Raw genomic sequence first — 19263 nt, 5'->3', positions numbered from 1 at the left:
GAGAAAAAAATATCTCCGGAAGGTAGGATTTTTAGCTCAAATTTAAAAGTTGTCGGTGAACATTCAAAGTTTTTCATTTAAATAACACGTAAAAAATCTTTTTCCATTAAAAGTGCCATAACTTTGAAATGGTTTACGATAATTTTTTTTACATCGCGGATTCTTGTAGAGCATAAAATTTATTTTAGTTTTTTTTTGCTAAATATGAAAATGTTTAATCAATAAACACTAAAACTACATATTTTGATTTTTTTTCACTTTTCAAAGCTTTCAAATATATAATTATTGAATTGAAAAAAAATACTCTCGGAAAGATTTTTTAGGAAATTTTATGCTATACAAGAATCCGCGATGGAAATTTTTTATCGTAAACCGTTTCAAAGTTATGGTACTTTAAATGGAAAAAGATTTTTTATGTGTTATTTAAATAGAAAACTTTGAATGTGCACCAACACCTTTTAAAATTTTTAGGTTCATTAGGTTCATTTTAACCCTTAAATTCCATAGGTTAGTTTTTTTGGCTCACCCTAATCTCCAATCTATACCTCTTTTTTCCTTATTTTCTGTGTTAATTCGGACGCTGGTATCTTCAGTATCGGATCAGAAATGGGTATATACTTTTCTCGTTTCTCAAACAATCGGTATATAAACAACGGTACGTAGGCTATATTTAAAGCTCGCATTAATCCAAAAACACTTATTCCTAAAGTGCGATGGATGGCGTCCTGTAATTTTGATTCATTTTTACTGGAATTTGAGGAATCAATGCTTGTATTTCTGAATCCATTTTCTTCAGCAATCATCTGAAAACAAAACATAGAGTGTTATATACAGAGTTACAAAACATACAGAAAATATACAGTGTTACAAATATAGAATGTTCAGCCATCGTTCAACGTCACGTCATATTGTCGAACTCTCTCAATCAAGTCTCAATCACATGCCAACCAGATAAAAGAGATAGGTTAGGCGTCATTGCGGCATTTACTAAATTAATGCATAATATTCTTTTTTAGTAATTGTCATTGTCATTTGATTTGGGGTTATAATTTTATTTCTCCAAAAAAATCCTATATGGATATTTCGCCATGCACTGCAAGAAAATCTACAAAATAAAATAGTTATTTTTTGTAAACACTTCTGCGTTAAACCCAAACGGAAACTACTTGTCAGAAGTTATGTTTACAGTTATACAAATTTGCCTAACAAAGAAAAAATTGCTTAACGTTTCCGAAAGTTTATCTCTTTCCGTCGTCGGAAGCAAAAAACATACAATGAATAAAGAAAAAAACTATTTAAAATATTTAAATTCAACTATTCGAGAACACTTTAGTTTTTTAAAACAGATACGTCTACAAGAAACCGTTGACGTTTTGTTAAAATGACATTATATCAAGTTAAGTTCAAAATTAACAATAACTACCTGATAACAATTACTTAATAAGGTAAAAACAAAAAAGCCCCAAACTTTCTGTATGATTATTTTTAAATTTCACGTATGTTATGTTTATATATGTTATGTTCTAAAATCAAAGAAGCGATTGCCATACATTACTAACATCTACAGATGCATGAGCAATACATTTATTTTTATTAGATTGTATTAAAAAAGCCTCTTTTATTTTTCTTTTAGAGGATATCGCTTTTTTCATTATAATTCTGGCGTTATTAAAATTTATTCTGTGCCCTGTGTCTCATGAATTCTGACAAATCTTAGATTTGTGAAAATCTCCCTTTCTTAAATAATCTTTATGTTCTTTAATTCTAACATTTAAGGGTCTAGATGTTTCACCAATGTAAAATTTATCGCATTCACATGGTATTTGGTATATCACATTTTTTGTTTGTTGTTCTGTATTCATTGGTTTAGTATGCGATAAAATGGATCTAAGTGTACTTTGGTATTTTGTGTTTTAAAAGATGTTCGTATGTTTAACATACGAACCCTTTTTTTAGGAATTCCAAATTGTGAAACATTCGAATAAGTGTTTACAAAAAATAACTATTTTATTTTGTAGATTTTCTTGCAGTGCAGTGGCGAGAAATAACCATATAGGATTTTTTGGAGAGATGAATCCGCCACATAGGTATAGACATTTTTATCATTTTATTGGCGAACATCGATGAAGTTAAATTTTTTTTTTTAGTAGTTGTCATTATCATTTGATTTGAGCTTACAATTTTATTAACGGACATCGATCATTGTCAAAATTAAAATTTGATTGTTGCTGCAGAACAAAATTCGATTTTTTTTCATAGCAAAAATTCTCAAAGATTTAACCAAAATGAACAAGAGCTCATTGCTAACCTTATAAAATATTTTTCTCGAGAAAGAGACGCTGGTAGAACACTCTTGACCCTGGACGCCGTATATGAAGTAAGTACAATGCAAAGGTGTAATTCTCCTATGTAAAATACTGTTACGTTTTTCGTCGGTTCCGTGTGGATAGAAAGTCACAATTTATTTAAACACAATTTATTTAACACTAATTAACAAACAATAACGATTAAAAGAAAACTTAAAGAACTATTTATAACTTATTTACAATTTATCTAATTATTTACAGCAGCAATTTATTTTGAATTAGCGCGGCGATTGTAACTGTACGCGTCGATCGGTTATTTTCTCTCTATCTTCTTCAGGTTTCGGGCATCGCTTATATATGAGAGAAACAGACAATCCAGACTTATCTCGAAAATTCTTAGCGGCGTTCTTCGAACGTCGGTGGGCGTATGAGTCATAGCAGGCGCCTGAAGCCGAAGGCCGAGTTCACACGGTACGGGTCCACAACAATACAAATCGATATCGTTTTTAAATAATATAGCGAGTTGCTGATGCTTTAGAAGTAGAAATTTCAACAGTCCAAAGAAATGGAATTCAAAGGATCATAACTGATGAAGAATTAAATAAAAAATGAATAAATGCCGAAAATACGGAACTCGCTCAATCAATAATATAGGAACGTACTTAAAATTTGCTAAACAATATGAACTGATCTCAGACACATCCTAAAACGCATATTTGACAAATAGTGATGACGTATCGGTGAACGATGGCTGAACAGTCTTTACATAAAATTAACCAAGAATTTCGTTTGATTTTGGATGAATGTAAATGGAAACCTTAAATTCGAATGAAATTTTTAAAAATAAAGGAAGTTCAGTATAACTGATTTGTCAAATTAAACATTGCCTGCCACTTTTAAGGAAGCGTTTGATTATTATTTTTGTGTCGGAAATTAAAATTTTCCACTATTATTAAGCTCAGTAATAAAAAATGTGTATATTAATAACTCAAATAAAGTTGAAAAGTAAATCCGTTATACCGGCGAAATTTTAATTTTAAACCATTAAAAGACACCTAACATAAAAACACTGCAATACTAACTGCTCGTTATTTTTAAAACTGGTTGTTAAAAAGTAAATACATTTTTACGATAATGTTTAATGGCCAAGAAACCGTATATATTTTTAAATATATTGCTGGAAAACTTTATCTGACATGTTAAAAAAATATAAATTATTAACATTATTTACTTTCCTGGTTTTAATTTTCAAAATGGCTAAATTACCGCCGGCAATATAGACAATTAAAGAAAGAAAAACCACCATTAGACAGTTTTACATAATATTTATTAATATTGAATAACGAGGTAAATTTTACAAGTACGCGATTGTTGCTAAATATACAGGGTGTATCAAAAAACATGTGCCATCTGTCGTGAGAAGATTCTAATCTTCATCACAAAAAATGGCCTACACCCTTTTAATAATAACTGAAAAAAGGTCAGTCGCGTACACATTTTTTTAGAAAAATATTCCAGTGATAACCCATATGCTCGTCCCTGGTGAATTTGTCCACACTTTTTGGCAATAAAATATATAGGACTCATAGTAACTCTTGGCTTTTACCCTCCAAATTTCATTCGAATCGTTAAAAGCACTTGGAAGAAAATTATAATAAAATGAAAAAAAAATGAAGATTTTAACCCATAGAACTTTAACCTCCTGTATCTACGAAACAAAGCAGAATCGGACCCATGTTAATATTAAAAATAAATCTTTTACGTGAGGAATCTCCCGACGAGAGATGGCACATGTTTTTGAAACGCACTGTATAAAGCTAAAAAAAACTTTTTCTTTAAAAGCAGGTATTTAGGCGAACAAAATAAATTAAATGATTAAATTACTATAAAAAAATAATTTACATACAGGTATATTTTTAATATGCTAATTTTTATACTCATTTCAACCACTGACGTATTTTTTCCATCGTTATGTTTATCCAAAAAAAAAACAAGAATAGGTTTTTTATGTTAAAACGGATAAAAGTGATCAATGAACAGATGAAGGCGACTATATTTTAATTAATATTATAGGCATAAGATTTCATTTGCGTCACCAAAATTTTTGGAAAAATACATAAATATTTTATTTTTTAAAGCAGATTTTGGACCATTGACATTTTATAGAAGCGATTTTCGAGCTTTTTTTCAACAGACAGAGTTTCTACTAGGGTTGTCAGACAACAGAGGACAACTTAGGCAAACAAAGTAAAGTCCTTTTACTCTGAATGGGTTCCAGCACACCAAGCAATAGAAGGCAATGAAAAAACAAACAATCTAAATAGAAAAGAAGCGCATATTCCACTAACTGGACTAGAACCGTTCTGCTTCCCAAGTGGAAATCAACTTAAAGGTTGATTCTCACTATACCTTCCGTTTCCATTCCAGATCCATTCCATATCCGTTCCGTATTTTTTATTGTATTGACGCTATACGTAAGCTTCCATTCCGTATCAGTTCCATACTTTTTATTGTACAATGTATATCATTACAAAAGTTTTATTTTAAAAATTTATATCTTTTGAAAAAGGTAATAGATTTAATTAAGAGGTAAAAGAATAAATAAATATCAGCAAAATGTTAACAGAGCTGGTACAAATGTAAGAACTTGACAACACTGTTTCGGATACGCTTCAGTCCGTCTACCAAAAAAATGTATGGAAGGAAAGAATATGGAACGCGGAAGGGAAACGGAACGGATAGTGTGCATTGTCCTATTCAATTACATGATATAATATTTTTTTGTAAACGGAAGGTAGCTGATACGGAAGGTATAGTGAGAATCAACCTTAAAGCGGAACTGAAGAACCTAGAAGACTCCATCCGTAACCTGGAATGGGAATTTATGAGTGGAAGGTTTTATGAATGGTTGCCATATTGTTGAAATTTCCATACATGGATTGCTAAAGATGTGATTATTGCTAGATATGAACAAGGCCTCTTTTTAAATTTGCGCTTTTTCCAATGAGGTTCCTTTTGTGGACAACCCGGGCTTCCAACCATTTTATGTTGTGGTGACCACACATGTTCTGCAATGCCCGACTTCATTTTTTCACCTCTTTGCGTATGTTTTTATGTTCGTTTACGACGTTTTGTCTCCCCAATATACAGAGTGTTTCAAAAAACATGTGCCATCTCTCGTAAAAATAAGATTTATTTTTCATATTAACATAGGTCCGAGTCTGCTTAATTTCGTAGCTACAAGAGGTTAAAGCATTCATCTATTTTTCGATTTATTATAATTTTCTCCCGTGTGTGAAGAAATTCGAATGAAATTTTCAGGGTAAATTTTGTAAGTTTCAAATATATTACCATATACATATTACTATCAGTACGACATATTTTAATGCTAAAAAAGTGTCGACATTTTCGCCAGTGACGTGCATATGGATTGTCACTTTTTTTTAACTAAATAATAAAGACAATGAAAGTCCGAAATTATTTTAGTTTCAATACTGAATCATTGTCTACCACATTCAAAGTAAAGCTATCGAAGGTTTTAGCAGCTACTATCATAGATATATAGTTGCCTGGTGGCAGAAAGCCAACCAAACAACGGCAAAGAACAAACTGTCAAAATTACAACGACAAGCATGCTTAGCGGTGACTGGTGCCTTTCATTCTACGCCGACAAAAGCTATGGAAACCCTACTCGACTTACCTCCTCTTCAAATTCTTTTGGAGAGAGAGGCGAGATGGGCTACATACAGGTTTCTAAATATGGCACGAGAGAGCCAAGGAACAATCATGTTCATACAAAACTGACTAGTAGACGAACTACAATCGGATGAGATTCTGGGAATGGTCTCGGATCTCACACCACCAATCCAACTCTTGACGTGCACCTACAACGTCCTGTTTCCGAATAGGGACGAATGGGATAAGCCGAGAAAGGGCTTATGACTTGCGGAAATATGTTGGTACACGGACGGATCCAAAAACGCGAAGGATCTGGCGCAGGAATTTATTGCAGCAGTCCAAAGACTGAGATCTACCACAGTCTTGGAAAACACCACAATTTTCCAAGCTGAGCTATATGCTATTGAAACCTGTGTGTAACTGCTGGTAGAACAACAATACACCGGGAAAACAATAAGCATATTTTCGGATAGTCAAGCCGCGTTGAAAGCACTTGAGGCAACGAAAAGTTATGAGTACCTGCCCCGCTGGGGGTAGGACCAGGTTTGAGGTGTTTGGTAAACCCACGCTAGACCTATCAGACCTAGAAGACATATCACCCTCGGATATAACGGCCTATGTTAAAAGGCTGGGTCTTGAGGGTTAACTTTAATGCTCTTTTTCTATTAAAGAGCTTGTAGAAACTGAGCCAGAATAGGCCCTCGCGGCCGCAGTGGAGGGTCCCACCTGGGACCCACTCTTAGTCAAATACAAAATACAATCATAAATATACAGAGGTATGTTTTTAGTGGACGCCGTCTATATTAACGATGGTCGCAGTCGCCTTTGCTGGCCGGACCGGTCTGATTCAGTGCGCGCATTTATTTCTATTTTAAACTGAAAATCGTCGATAGCTCTTAGTTAACTCGGCCGGCCGGTATCAGTTCAGTGCTCATTCACCTTTAACAGTTTATAATATCACAGATTATACAGATTATAATCTTTGTTTTTTCTTTAATGTTTTTCGTGGTTCCTATTTTCGGAATCGGGTACTAGTTAGGCGCACATAGCACGCCCACTTATGGCCTCTAAAATTGTGCACAGCGCCTGTCCGGCACAGTTATTAGAGAGATATCGGAAAACCGAATAGCGTAATCCAGTATTTACGCGTACCTTATCATGGTTACGATATGCGCGAGTCAACACAACACCCGCTAATAACGTTACCGCCTGACGTAATTTGCTGATCAATTACACCAAGCGCTCTTTCTAAATAACCTCTGATAACGTTTAAAAATTGCTTAAATGGGCATGTGCGGGTATTTGACAACCGGAGCCGGCCGGCGAGATCTTTTATTTTAGGTTATGTTTAAATTGTTTTGAATTATTGCTTTAGTTTTATTAGGTAATTTGATATTTAAGTAGCTGGGGCAGGGGCGTAGATAGGTGTATGCTATGGGGGTGGTACTATGATTAAGTCGCAAAAAAAATCACCGTCGGAATTTTTTTGTCGAATTAAAACGACGGCGATTTTTTTGTCTTCAAAAAGATATAAAAACATAACACAAAAATTAAAATATAGATTTGTAAATAACATAAACAAAAATGAAACAACGACGTTTATTAGTTAATTTTCTATAAACTATAAAAAAAACTATAAAAACTATAAACTATAAATAAAACTACAAAACAAAATCAAGTTTTCTAGTACGCTGTTTGGAAAACCTATCAATAACAGCATCAACATTTATTTCAATATCTTTATGGATATTGATTAGAGTTAATCCCACTAATCTGTACTGGCCAATAAGAACACTTTGTGTGCTTTTAATTAGGTAGAACATATTATAAACGATAAATCAACATAACTAAAAGCATACAAAGTGTTCTTATGTCGGATTTTAATTTAAAAAAATCCTTTCATAGTCAATGACTATTTCAATTCTCGTATCTCGTCAAGCGTCAGGGGGGGTACTGTCCCCCAGTACCCCCCCCCCTTATCTACGCCCTTGAGCTGGGGGATTAGTTTTAATTAAATAAATATGGCCCAAAATATGGATTCCACCTCTTCCAATACTAAAGAACATATAAAGAGTCTTAGGTTTACAGCAGATGACGACTTAGCCCTTCTAAGAGAATTTGTTGCTTGTTGTGCTAAACCCATTGGCAGACGTTGAACAACAAAGCACTGGAAATAAGCACTTTAGCCCTTTAGTTTTAAAATACCTAGTAAACAAAACAATTTCAAAGTTTTAAATTGAAAGTTAGGTTAAGTTTAAATAGCGGACGCGACGCGATCAGAATTCTTTCCGATCCGATAACTATAAATGAAGAGAGTTAATACCATCTCACGTAAAGGAAATAACACCTGGCCTTATTAACGTCCGTGCACGCTATTCGGTTTAGCGATATCTCTCTATTACGCTGTTTATTGTTATTTTACGCCAGTTTATTTTTGCGCACAGGAAATTTGACTCGTTTGCACATCATCATAAAAAACAATTTTCGTACCACGAATTAGGGACAAGATTTTTATCTGTATACTTATAGGATACCTAATCTGTGATAATATCAAGAGATTGGGTATTGACGGTAAGCACATTTACAATGCCTCCTATGTGACACCAATTGCTCGTTTCTACCATTTAGGAATTGCACTGCAGCCAAATGCACTCCAATCCCTCATCGGGCAAGGCGATCTTTGTGCCTTAAAGCTGGGTACATGTGCCTTAAAGCTGGGTACATATTACAGCGTGTTTTGATTCCTTTGGTTAGATATGTTTTCGGTACGGTATTAACTACAGTCTAAATTACAGTAGCTACTATATAGGTTAAGTTCATACCTACATAAGCAAAGTGTTCGTTAAGAAATACATACGTTTAGCAAGGTTTCCCGCGGCGTACTTCGGCACCTGTTTCATCCTGCCCGATGAGGGATTGGAGTGCACTTTGATGCAGTGCAATTCCTAACTGGTAGAGACGAGCAATCGGTGTCACACAGGAGGCATTGTAAATGTGCTGACGGTAACATTTAATTTAATTTAACAGAGCTAGCCTAGGCTTATAGCCAAAATGTTAAAATACAAGATTAATTCTGTTTCTCTCAATTCATGATAACATATGGGGCTTTTATTTACATCTCAAAAACAAAGTCCTCTTGTTACAGTCATAAAATGACAGTCGTTAGTAAAGAGAGCGAACTACAAACACGTCAGAACCATAAAATGTAGTTATATTTTGAAATATTTTTTTCTTTTTTCTTATGGATAGGAAAGTCCCACATAAACTAAATATTTCGAATATTGCCGTCTTTCATTTAACTAAAATAAATATTGCTATGTAATTAAATAGGTATTATTCAGAATTATTAGTAATTAAAAATTCTCTTTTTATAGGTATTAATGTGATATTTGATTATTTGCAATAAAAAATTATTAATAATAATTTAATATGTACATAAAGTAAAGCGCAATCACACTTTAATGTACAGGGTGAGTCAACGATAGAGTAAAGTCCATTACCTCATTTGTTTCAAGGTTTACAAAAAAATGTTTAATATAAAAGTTATAGGGATGGTTAAGATACACATTTTAAAATTATTATAGAGTATACAAGGTGCTTCAAAAAACTGTGGCGGCTATAACGTATGTTTTTTTAAATGCAACACCCTATTTTTTATTCTATTTTTAGATTCTGCGTAAAATTTCATAACTTTTTTATATATAATGTTATATACCTAAAATTAATAGTTTTTGTAATATTTCAATTTATTTAAACAAATGTTAAATTGCAGTGTGGTAAAAAATTGTCAGTGGTGCCATTGTTTCTGAAGTTGGTGTACTAAAATTTGGTAGGAGAGTTTTATATAGATAAAAAAAAGATATATGTAAAGATATTTTAGTTAAATGATACAGGGTGTTCAAAATATATTTATGAATTTATGCAACTACTTAAAATTAAAAAATCTCAATTTTTTTAAATGGGACACCCTATATATTATTAGGACACCCTATTTTTACCCATATTTTCAATACAATTACCCTAAAAAATCATAGTTGCCATGACAAAACAAAACTATTTATTACTTACCTTTAACAAGTAGCTTCATAATTAGTTACAACTGCTGGTATTAGTTAAAATTAATTAACTTTACTCAAATAAACTAAATTGCAGTAGTGAATTTCTTGGTGTATTTCTATATTATGAAAGATGACCCTTGGGACTTTGTGTCGGTGAGAATAGCCACAGATTAGGGTAATACTAGATTACCTAATTGCTGAAGATTACTGATATATGAATTTTCTTCGACATACAGTAAAGTTTTTTCTCGTAGTAATTATGGTTTATAATTCATTTGGTAAAGCCAATATTACTACTGCCGCGAAACCGTCCCATTACACACTGAAGATGTTTTCTAGATAATATACATCTATCCTTATAGTAGTTAGCAAAGTACTATATAATATATAGTACTGAACCAATTTTTTGGTTCAGTACTATATATGGTGGTTTTCTAAGTTGTCCGTGTATATCAATCACATTGACTAATTCATTTCAAGAAAATCTGTAACTATTATCTCTACCATTTATACTTATTACAACAAATTAAACTAAAATTCAAAATTTGTTCTTAACTTGCTTAACAGACATGAAATTGTGATAATTATTACTTTTTGTCATGGTAACTATGATGTTATAGCCCAATTGTATTACAAATATGGGTAAAAATAGAAAAAATTGGAATAAATCGCAAAGTAATAAAAATAGGTATATGACATTCTTAATAAAAGTTGAAGAGTTTGGTAAAATCTATGAGAAAAAATGATAATATATAGGGTGTACCATTTAAAAAAAATTAAATTCCTTAATTTTAAGTAGTTGAAATTCCTAAATATATTTTGAACACCCTGTAACATCTAACTAAAATATCTTTACATAGGTCTTTTTCTATATCTCTATAAAATTCTCCTACCAAATTTTAGTTGTCCAACTTCAGAATCAATGCCATCATTGACAATTTTTTAACCCACTGCAATCTAACATTTGTTTAAACAAATTTAAATATAACAAAAACTATTAATTATAGGTATATAACATTATATATAAAAAAGTTATGGAATTTTACGCAGAATCTAAAAATAAAATAAAAAATAGGGTGTTGCATTTAAAAAAACATATATGTTATATTCGCCACACTTTTTTGAAGCACCCTGTATACTGTATAATAATTTTAAAATGTGTATCTGAACCATCTCTATAACTTTTATATTTAATATTTTTTTGTAAACCTCGAAACAAATGAGATAATGGACTTTACTCTATCGTTGACTCACCCTGTAAAATTTATATAGAGTAAGGAGTAAGTAACAAGATAAATAAAACGCACTGGCTAAACAACCGCCGGCGCCGGCGGTATTGTTAGTTTATACAAAAAATATAGAAATATCATACCGTCATCCGATGGTTTCGACGGTTGTCACTTCTTCGGATAGCCTTTTAGGCATATATTTAAGGAACTTTTTATTTAATTTTTATCTGCAGAATCATCCACCGAAGTTAGATACAGTATTTTTTTGACATCCTGTATATAGCAACAACCGCCGGTATTCAAGTTGATAAATACGTAAAACCGTCTAACAGGATTCTTTCTTTCGTCAATTGTCTGATAGACGCGACGGTAATTTAACCATATTAAAGTAATAAATATTTTGATTTTTTTTTGTTATGACAACACTGTTATTGTCTATTTTCATTTATTAATCATTGACCTTAACTTAATTTTAAACAGCAACAAATAAATTAGTTCCGCTAACTAAAGAAAGGTTATTGCCTTAAATTGTTTATAGACAATTTGTAAAATTATTAAGATAGTTTATAGATAACTGTTAATAAATTATTCTAATATATTTTCGACTTAAAAAAATTCTATATTAGGTATACAGGGTGAGTCAACGATAGAGTAAAGTCCATTATCTCATTTGTTTCGAGGTTTACAAAAAAATGTTAAATACAAAAGTTATAGGGAATGTTAAGATACACATTTTAAAATTATTGTAGAGTATACAGGGTCCTTCAAAAATGTGTAGCGGATATAACATATGTTTTTTTAAATGCAACACCCAATTTTTTATTTTATTTTTAGATTCTGCGTGAAATTCTATAACTTTTTTATATATAATGTTATATACCTAAAATTAATGGTTTTTGAAATATTTAAATTTGTTTATACAATTGTTAAATTGCAATTTGGTAAAAAATTGTCAGTTGTACCATTGTTTCTGAAGTTGGAATACCAAAATTTGGTATGAAAGATTTTTGGTATAGAGATTAAAAAGAAGATATATGTTAAGATATTTTAGTTAAATGCTACAGGGTGTATAGTTACTATAAAAGTTCTATAGAGATTAAAAAGAAGATATATGTTAAGATATTTTAGTTAAATGCTACAGGGTGTTTAAAATATATTTATGAATTTCAACTACTTAAAATTAAAAAATCTCAAATTTTTTAAATGGTACACCCTATATATTTTCATTTTTTCTGATAGATTTTGCAAAGCTCTTCAACTTTTATTAAGTATGTCATATACCTATTTTTAATAGTTTGCGACTTATTCCAATTTTTTCTATTTTTACCCTAATTTTTAATAGAATTACGCATAGTTGCCGTGACAAAACAAACATATTTATTACTTATTTTTAACAAGTAGTTTAATAATTAGTTACAATTGTTATTATTAGTCAAAATTAACTAACTTTACTCAAATAAACTAAAATCGTAGTCGTAAATTTCTTGGTGTATTTCTATATTATGAAAGATGACATTTGGATTTTCCGTCGGGCCGAATAGCCGCAGATTAGGGTAATACTAACTAGATTACCTAATTATTGATGACTACTGATATTGAAATTTTCTCCGACATAGAGTATTTTTTTTTTCTCGTAGTAATTCTGGTTTATAATTCATTTCGTAAAACCAATATTACTACTGCCACAAAACCGTCCCATTACACACTGAAAATATTATAATATAATATAATATGAAAATGTTTTCTAGATAATCTACATCTATATTCTTATAGTACTTAGCAAAGTACTATATAATATATAGTACTGAACCAAAAACTATGTTTATTTTGGCTTGTTCGTGTATATCAGTCACATTGACTAATCCATTTTTAGGAAAATCTGAAAGTACCTCTCTACCTCTACCATTTATACAAATTAAATTAAAATTCACTTTTTGTTCTTAACTTGCTTAACAGACATATGAAATTTTGATAATAATTATTTTTTTTGTCATGGTAACTACGATGTTATAGCGTAATTGTATTAAAGATATGGGTAAAAATAGAAAAAATTGGAATAAATCGCAAATTATTAAAAATAGGTATATGACATACTTAATAAAAGTTGAAGAGCTTTGCAAAATCTATCAGAAAACATCAAAATATATAGGTGTACCATTTAAAAATTTTAGATTTTTAATTTTAAGTAGTTGAAATTTATAAATATATTTTAAACACCCTGTAGCATTTAACTAAAATATCTTAACATATATCTTCTTTTTAATCTCTATAGAACTCTCATACCAAATTTTGGTATTCCAACTTCAGAAACAATGGTACTACTGACAATTTTTTGCCACACTGCAATTTAACATTTGTATAAACAAATTTAAATATTACAAAAACTATTAATTTTAGGTATATAACGTTATGTATAAAAAAAGTTATAGAATTTTACGCAGAATCTAAAAATAAAAAATAGGGTGTTGCCTTTAAAAAAACATATGTTATATCCGCCACACTTTTTTGAAGCACCCTGTATACTCTATAATAATTTTAAAATGTGTATCTTAATCTTCCCTATAACTTTTGTATGTAACATTTTTTTGTAAACCTCGAAACAAATGAGATAATGGACTTTACTCTATCGTTGACTCACCCTGTACATAAAATTAATTATTTTCAAATAATCCGAAATGCTATTTAATTAATGAAATATTTGTTTGTATAGAATTAAACTACTATAGTCTGTCCAACGAGAAGATCCTTGACAGTGATAGATGTGTCTGTCATTTTAATTTCAAAGTAGTTTATTTTATTTTACAAAGAAATAAGTTGGTACAACTGGAACGCATAGCAGGAAATATTTAAAATTTGATTGACAAGATGACAAGTGATTACTTCAAAATATTGTGAAAAAAACTGTATAAAACTGAAAAATGTAATCGAGTTATTTTTATTTAATAAAACCGGTATGTGTTAATACAAAACAAACAAGAATAAGACACTACATACCAAAAAAATATAAAAAAGAACTATTTTTTACTTTCAAGCTTTATGAAACTACCCGCATTTATGATTATATTTATCAATATAACTTATGTACAAATACAAATTTGTAATATTCCACAGGAATAAATAAAACAACATAGGTAAATAAAACAAACTATTTTATTAATAATAACACTTACCAAATTTTATACCTTAAAGGTTGATTAATTAACTTTAATCTTAATTTTTTTAAACCAGTACCTTTTGACATTATTTTTCTGCAGTACTAAAATCCATTATTTACATATCGTGTGATGTCGATATTTTATAGCTACTCCAGTTTTTAGTATGTGTTTAGTTTGATCCTTCTACCATATACGAGATGCACTTATCTACGACGAGATGGTATACAAACTTTAACGATGGGGTGTATAAGACTTTCTGCCTGGGCAGCGAGTATTAACCATAAACTGTGCTCTGGGTCTACAGTTAATTTTCACTGGATTTTTCCTCCACTTGACTTGAAAGACACAAAACACACGTAATAATACGAATCAAAATGCATCATCTTCCAAAACGCAGGGTATTTAACAAAAGTTGACACAAAATTATAACCTATAATTTGGCAAGACTTTGACAAGCGTCAAAAATGACAAAAATCTAAAAGCGAGTTCATACGCATCGGCGTCCGTTTATCGTTCATCGTTCCGTCAAACCAATAAAATTGAAATACGATCTGTCATTTTTTAAATAAACCAATAAAACTGGTTAAAAACAACAAGACACGACGTATGACGGATTTATATTTAAACCCATCCATAGATAACTTAAAATTATTAGAAACTTTTTTTAGTAAAATAAATAGATTGGTATGGGACGTCATCTGCTTTTCTTCTGTCATCGTCTGTCGAAATCTTACCTGAGAAAAAAAACAGAGTATAGCTGTTAGTTCTGAAATAAGTATAAATCAATTTACTCAAATACTTACTATTTGCTTATACAGGGTGTTTCCTCACGTAAAATAAGATAATACCATTATTTTTTTGGGGAATATGCTGTAGGTAGCACTGTACTTCAGTGTATATAAATTTTAATAAAATTTAGTAATAAATTACATTAAATAATTAATTTATTAGTTTTATTTTTATTTTATTAATTGTCAATAATAAAATTGCGTTTATCTCATCGAAGAGATGGAAATGGACAAAATATCTCAAGATACAACTTTTAATGGCATTAAATTAAATAGCCTACACACTTCTGCTAATAAGAGGAAAAAAGTCACTGGCGCACACACATGTTTTTTTAGAAAAATATTCCAGTGATAACCCGTATGCACGTCCCTGATGAATCTGTCGACACTTTTGAGTTTAGCATTAAAATATGTCGCGCTTATAGGAACATTTACCCTGAAAATTTCATTCGAATCGCTAGAAGCACACACGAAGAAAATTATGATAAATCGAAAAAAGATGAACACTTACGTGAGGAATCTCCCCACAAGAGATGGCACATGTTTTTTGAAACACCCTGTACTTTATAAAATGATGTACAGCTGGTTCCAATAAAAATGAATACGACTCTTTACACATTTTTTTCGAATATTTGGGCAGTGTATATTTATGTGACAAATATTTTGACATGTTAAGGTTATTGTGACATTGTATAAAACAACTTTGCTTTTGACAAAGTGGCAAATAAATTTTTCAGAACGTCAGCATGACATGAATGGAGAAATGGAGGACTGGTATCATAGAATATATACTGCCCGAAATAATAAAAATATGTTTTATGTCGTACTCAATTTTATTGGAACCAGCTGTACAGCTGGTTCCAAAAAAAAATGAATAGATACGACTACATTTTTTTCGAATATTTGAACAGTGTATATTTATGTGTCAAGTATTTTGACATGTTAAGGTTGTTGTGACATTGTATAAAACAACTTTGCTTTTGACAAAGTAGCAAATAAGTTTTTCAGAACGGCAGCATGACATGATTAGAGAAATGGGGGACTGGTATCATAGAATATACTGCCCGAAATAATAAAAATATGATTTAAATCGTACTCAATTTTATTGGAACCAGCTGTACATTTCCTCATAATTCATTTAAACATTATTGCTTTTTTATAGGAATATAAATATGTAATCATTATGTTAGTAAGGCATTAATAAGGTGACAAATGCAAAAAATATTAATGATGAGAATAATTAAGCGTTATTAAAATAGCGACGAATGACGTATTGAAAAAAAATATTAATTAGTATCGGTGTTTACAAAATCCGTATTAATCTGAAAAATATATATTTAACATAATAACTATACTACAAATACTGAGACTAGAGCCAACATGCAATGTTAAGTCGACCGATTATTTAGTTGCAGAATTGATAGTATAAATTTTGATCAGTTCTATCTGACATACAGCTGTTAAAACTTGACAAGTGAAAAAAATATTGATAAGGAAGTTTCGATAGCAAAGGTGTATTGTGCCAGGTATGCTATGGTAATTAATAAAACAGATGAGCGAGTTGACGTTACAGAACAACGACACAGAATTAACGACATCAAATTATACAGTGGTGTCCCAAAAATGTAAAAAGGCCAATGAAATTCCAATCTAAAATTTAGCTGTGAGATTAGAAAACAACCAAATAGCATCAACCGAAGCATCAACAAAGCAGTACAACAACCAAACAAAGTGACTGAAAATGAAAGAAGGATATTCTAGAGAGACATCGCCGTAATTTACGGTAACATAAAACTGATATGTTGTTGAATTTGGGTCAGTTTACTATTGGTAAGTATATAGACGATGACGCAAATATTATCTCCAATAATAGAGACTTTATTGGGTATTTTTAAGTGGTAACTTTTATACGGGATTATTTGAAAGTAACCATTAGTGTAGAGCTGAGTAAATTCACTGAAAAAATTTTTAAACCAAGAATATGAAAATTCTTGAAAATAATATATGCTTCCATTAAGAATATTCTTCTCTACTTAAGACACACACATTATTCTTCAAATTAGAATTTCAGATATTTTAATGATAGAAAAATATTTGATTAAAATTAATTATTACATATTTCTAAATGAAGCATGCATTTTTCTGCCTTTCTCTTGTGAGTTTTTTTAGGGTACGCACAGACATGTAATTTTTAGTCGGCCGACTATTTGTTGCAAAAGTGAAAACAATACATTCTTATTTGAGCCGATGATCGGCCCAATATTTGATTACATTGCATAGCTTTAGGCTATGCGCTGACAGACAAATTTTAATCGGTCGACTATTCAGTTGCATATTTGTAACCAATATATCCTTATGGAGCCGCGTTCACATGTAATAAAATAGTCGGCCGATCGACTTCATAAGTATGTATGGTTTTCACTTTTGCAACTAATTAGTCGGCCGACTAAAAATTACAGGTTAGCGCGTAGGCTTATTATATCGAATGTCCCTTCACAGCATCCATACTATTTAAAATCGTAAGTCAGGGAATTCAAAGTGTCTTGTTTTTCAAATTAATATTATTTTTTTAGAAAATATGCGATAATTGTTTTGAGTAGTTTATATTTTTAAAAGATTTACTTGTTTTAAAACTATAAGTTTTAATGAAGAAGTCTGGTATTCTTCGTTACAGTTAAATATTTTTTCTTGATTTAAATACATTCTAATTTTCAAACAATAATAAATAATTTTAATACAAGAATATGATATTTTTAATAAGAAAATTTAATTCTAAGAAATTTAAAACAAAATTTCTGCAATTTACTTCACACAAAACAATGAAATCTTAAAAATATTTCATCCAAGAATATCCAAATTAAATTGTTTTAATATCATTTCTCTTAAATTAAGTAAATATATTTTCTTGAACGGAAGCGAAGACTTTCTTCTTATAAAAGTATAATTTTAAATTAAATAAATATTTTCTCTGATGAAAATAATAAATCTAGAATATCATATTCCTCATAGAAGAATATATTCTTTTCGTTATATAAAAAGCATACATTATCTTAAAATAAAGCAAGTTGCTTTGAGGGAAGGAATTTATTTTTCTGTGTGTACAATTACAGAATATTAATATTGGAGTATTTCCAAAGCCATTTAAATCTTTGAAACATCTGTACGGGGCGTTTCAAAAAACATGTGCCGTCTCTCGTGGGAGATACCTCACGTAAAAATAAGATTTATTTTTTATACATTCCCTCCTCACCTTAGATATATTATACAGGGTGTCAAAAAATAGTGTCTTTAGCATTGTTGGGTGATTCTACAGATAAAAACAAATCAAAAAGTTCCTATAAATATATGCCCTAAAATGCTTTCCGAAGAAGTTACAGCCCTCAAAAGGGTATATAAAAATAATATATTTTGTTTATTTTTAAGAACATTGACAAACCGTTTTTCCTGAAATGTAGTACTCTTACACAAATTTTAATGCCAAAGCGAATGGCAATTGTGAAAAATTGCGTAACAGCCATGAAAGGGTACTTTCCATTAGGGTTCAGAGTACTACTACTGGTGGTATACTTCTTTTATCCTTATAGATACAGTAATTTCAACAAATGATATAAGAAGCTAGAACTTTATTGTTTTAGGTATATGAACTACAATAAGGATGGGTTGAATTTTCCGTTGCCCTTTTTTTGTTTAATCCCTCAGTGCTAAGTTTTAAACAGTTTTACTCTTTTTTCTGTTTAATTTTGTCAAGAATTTAATATTGAAAGAATTCAAATTTTATAAATTATATGGTTCATAATAACTCACCTTGGTTTTGTCGATGTCCTTGTTCTTCTCTTGCTTATTTTCAACAAAGATGATTCCATTTTGTGTCACGTTCTCCATTATCCTGCTAAAATAAAAATTAATAGTCTTAACGACATGATCAAGTGCCCCGAAAGTAGTTACGTAGAGAAGAAATGTATGTATAGTAAACGCCACGAATGTTTGGGAGTAATTCATCGCTTGACGAAGTTAGAATAGACACGCGCACTATGATTTTTACATTAAAA

General features: G+C 30.6%; 1 protein-coding gene across 5 annotated transcripts in view; it reads right to left on the bottom strand.

The window, feature by feature from the left end:
• The window catches only part of LOC115879743 (fatty-acid amide hydrolase 2-B-like), a 56109-nt gene that overhangs the window by 24477 nt on the left and 12369 nt on the right, over window positions 1-19263 (bottom strand). For 3 of the 5 annotated variants that reach the window (XM_030896717.1, XM_030896719.1, XM_030896716.1), the window contains exons 2-3: window positions 19019-19103; window positions 546-803 (exon numbers count right to left, since the gene is read on the bottom strand). In XM_030896717.1, coding sequence (XP_030752577.1) covers window positions 546-803; window positions 19019-19096 — 336 coding nt within the window. In that variant the 5' untranslated portion in view covers window positions 19097-19103. Of the gene's footprint in view, window positions 1-545; window positions 804-860; window positions 947-19018; window positions 19104-19263 lie in introns of those variants that run through there. The other 2 variants (XM_030896718.1, XM_030896720.1) reach the window with 2 other exon arrangements.

The sequence above is a fragment of the Sitophilus oryzae genome, unplaced genomic scaffold (genome assembly GCF_002938485.1).
Source record: "Sitophilus oryzae breed Bouriz unplaced genomic scaffold, Soryzae_2.0 scaffold_1586_pilon_pilon, whole genome shotgun sequence".
NCBI lineage: Eukaryota > Metazoa > Arthropoda > Insecta > Coleoptera > Curculionidae > Sitophilus > Sitophilus oryzae.
Note: the sequence above shows the minus strand (reverse complement) of the source record. Positions and strands in the feature narration are given on the sequence as shown.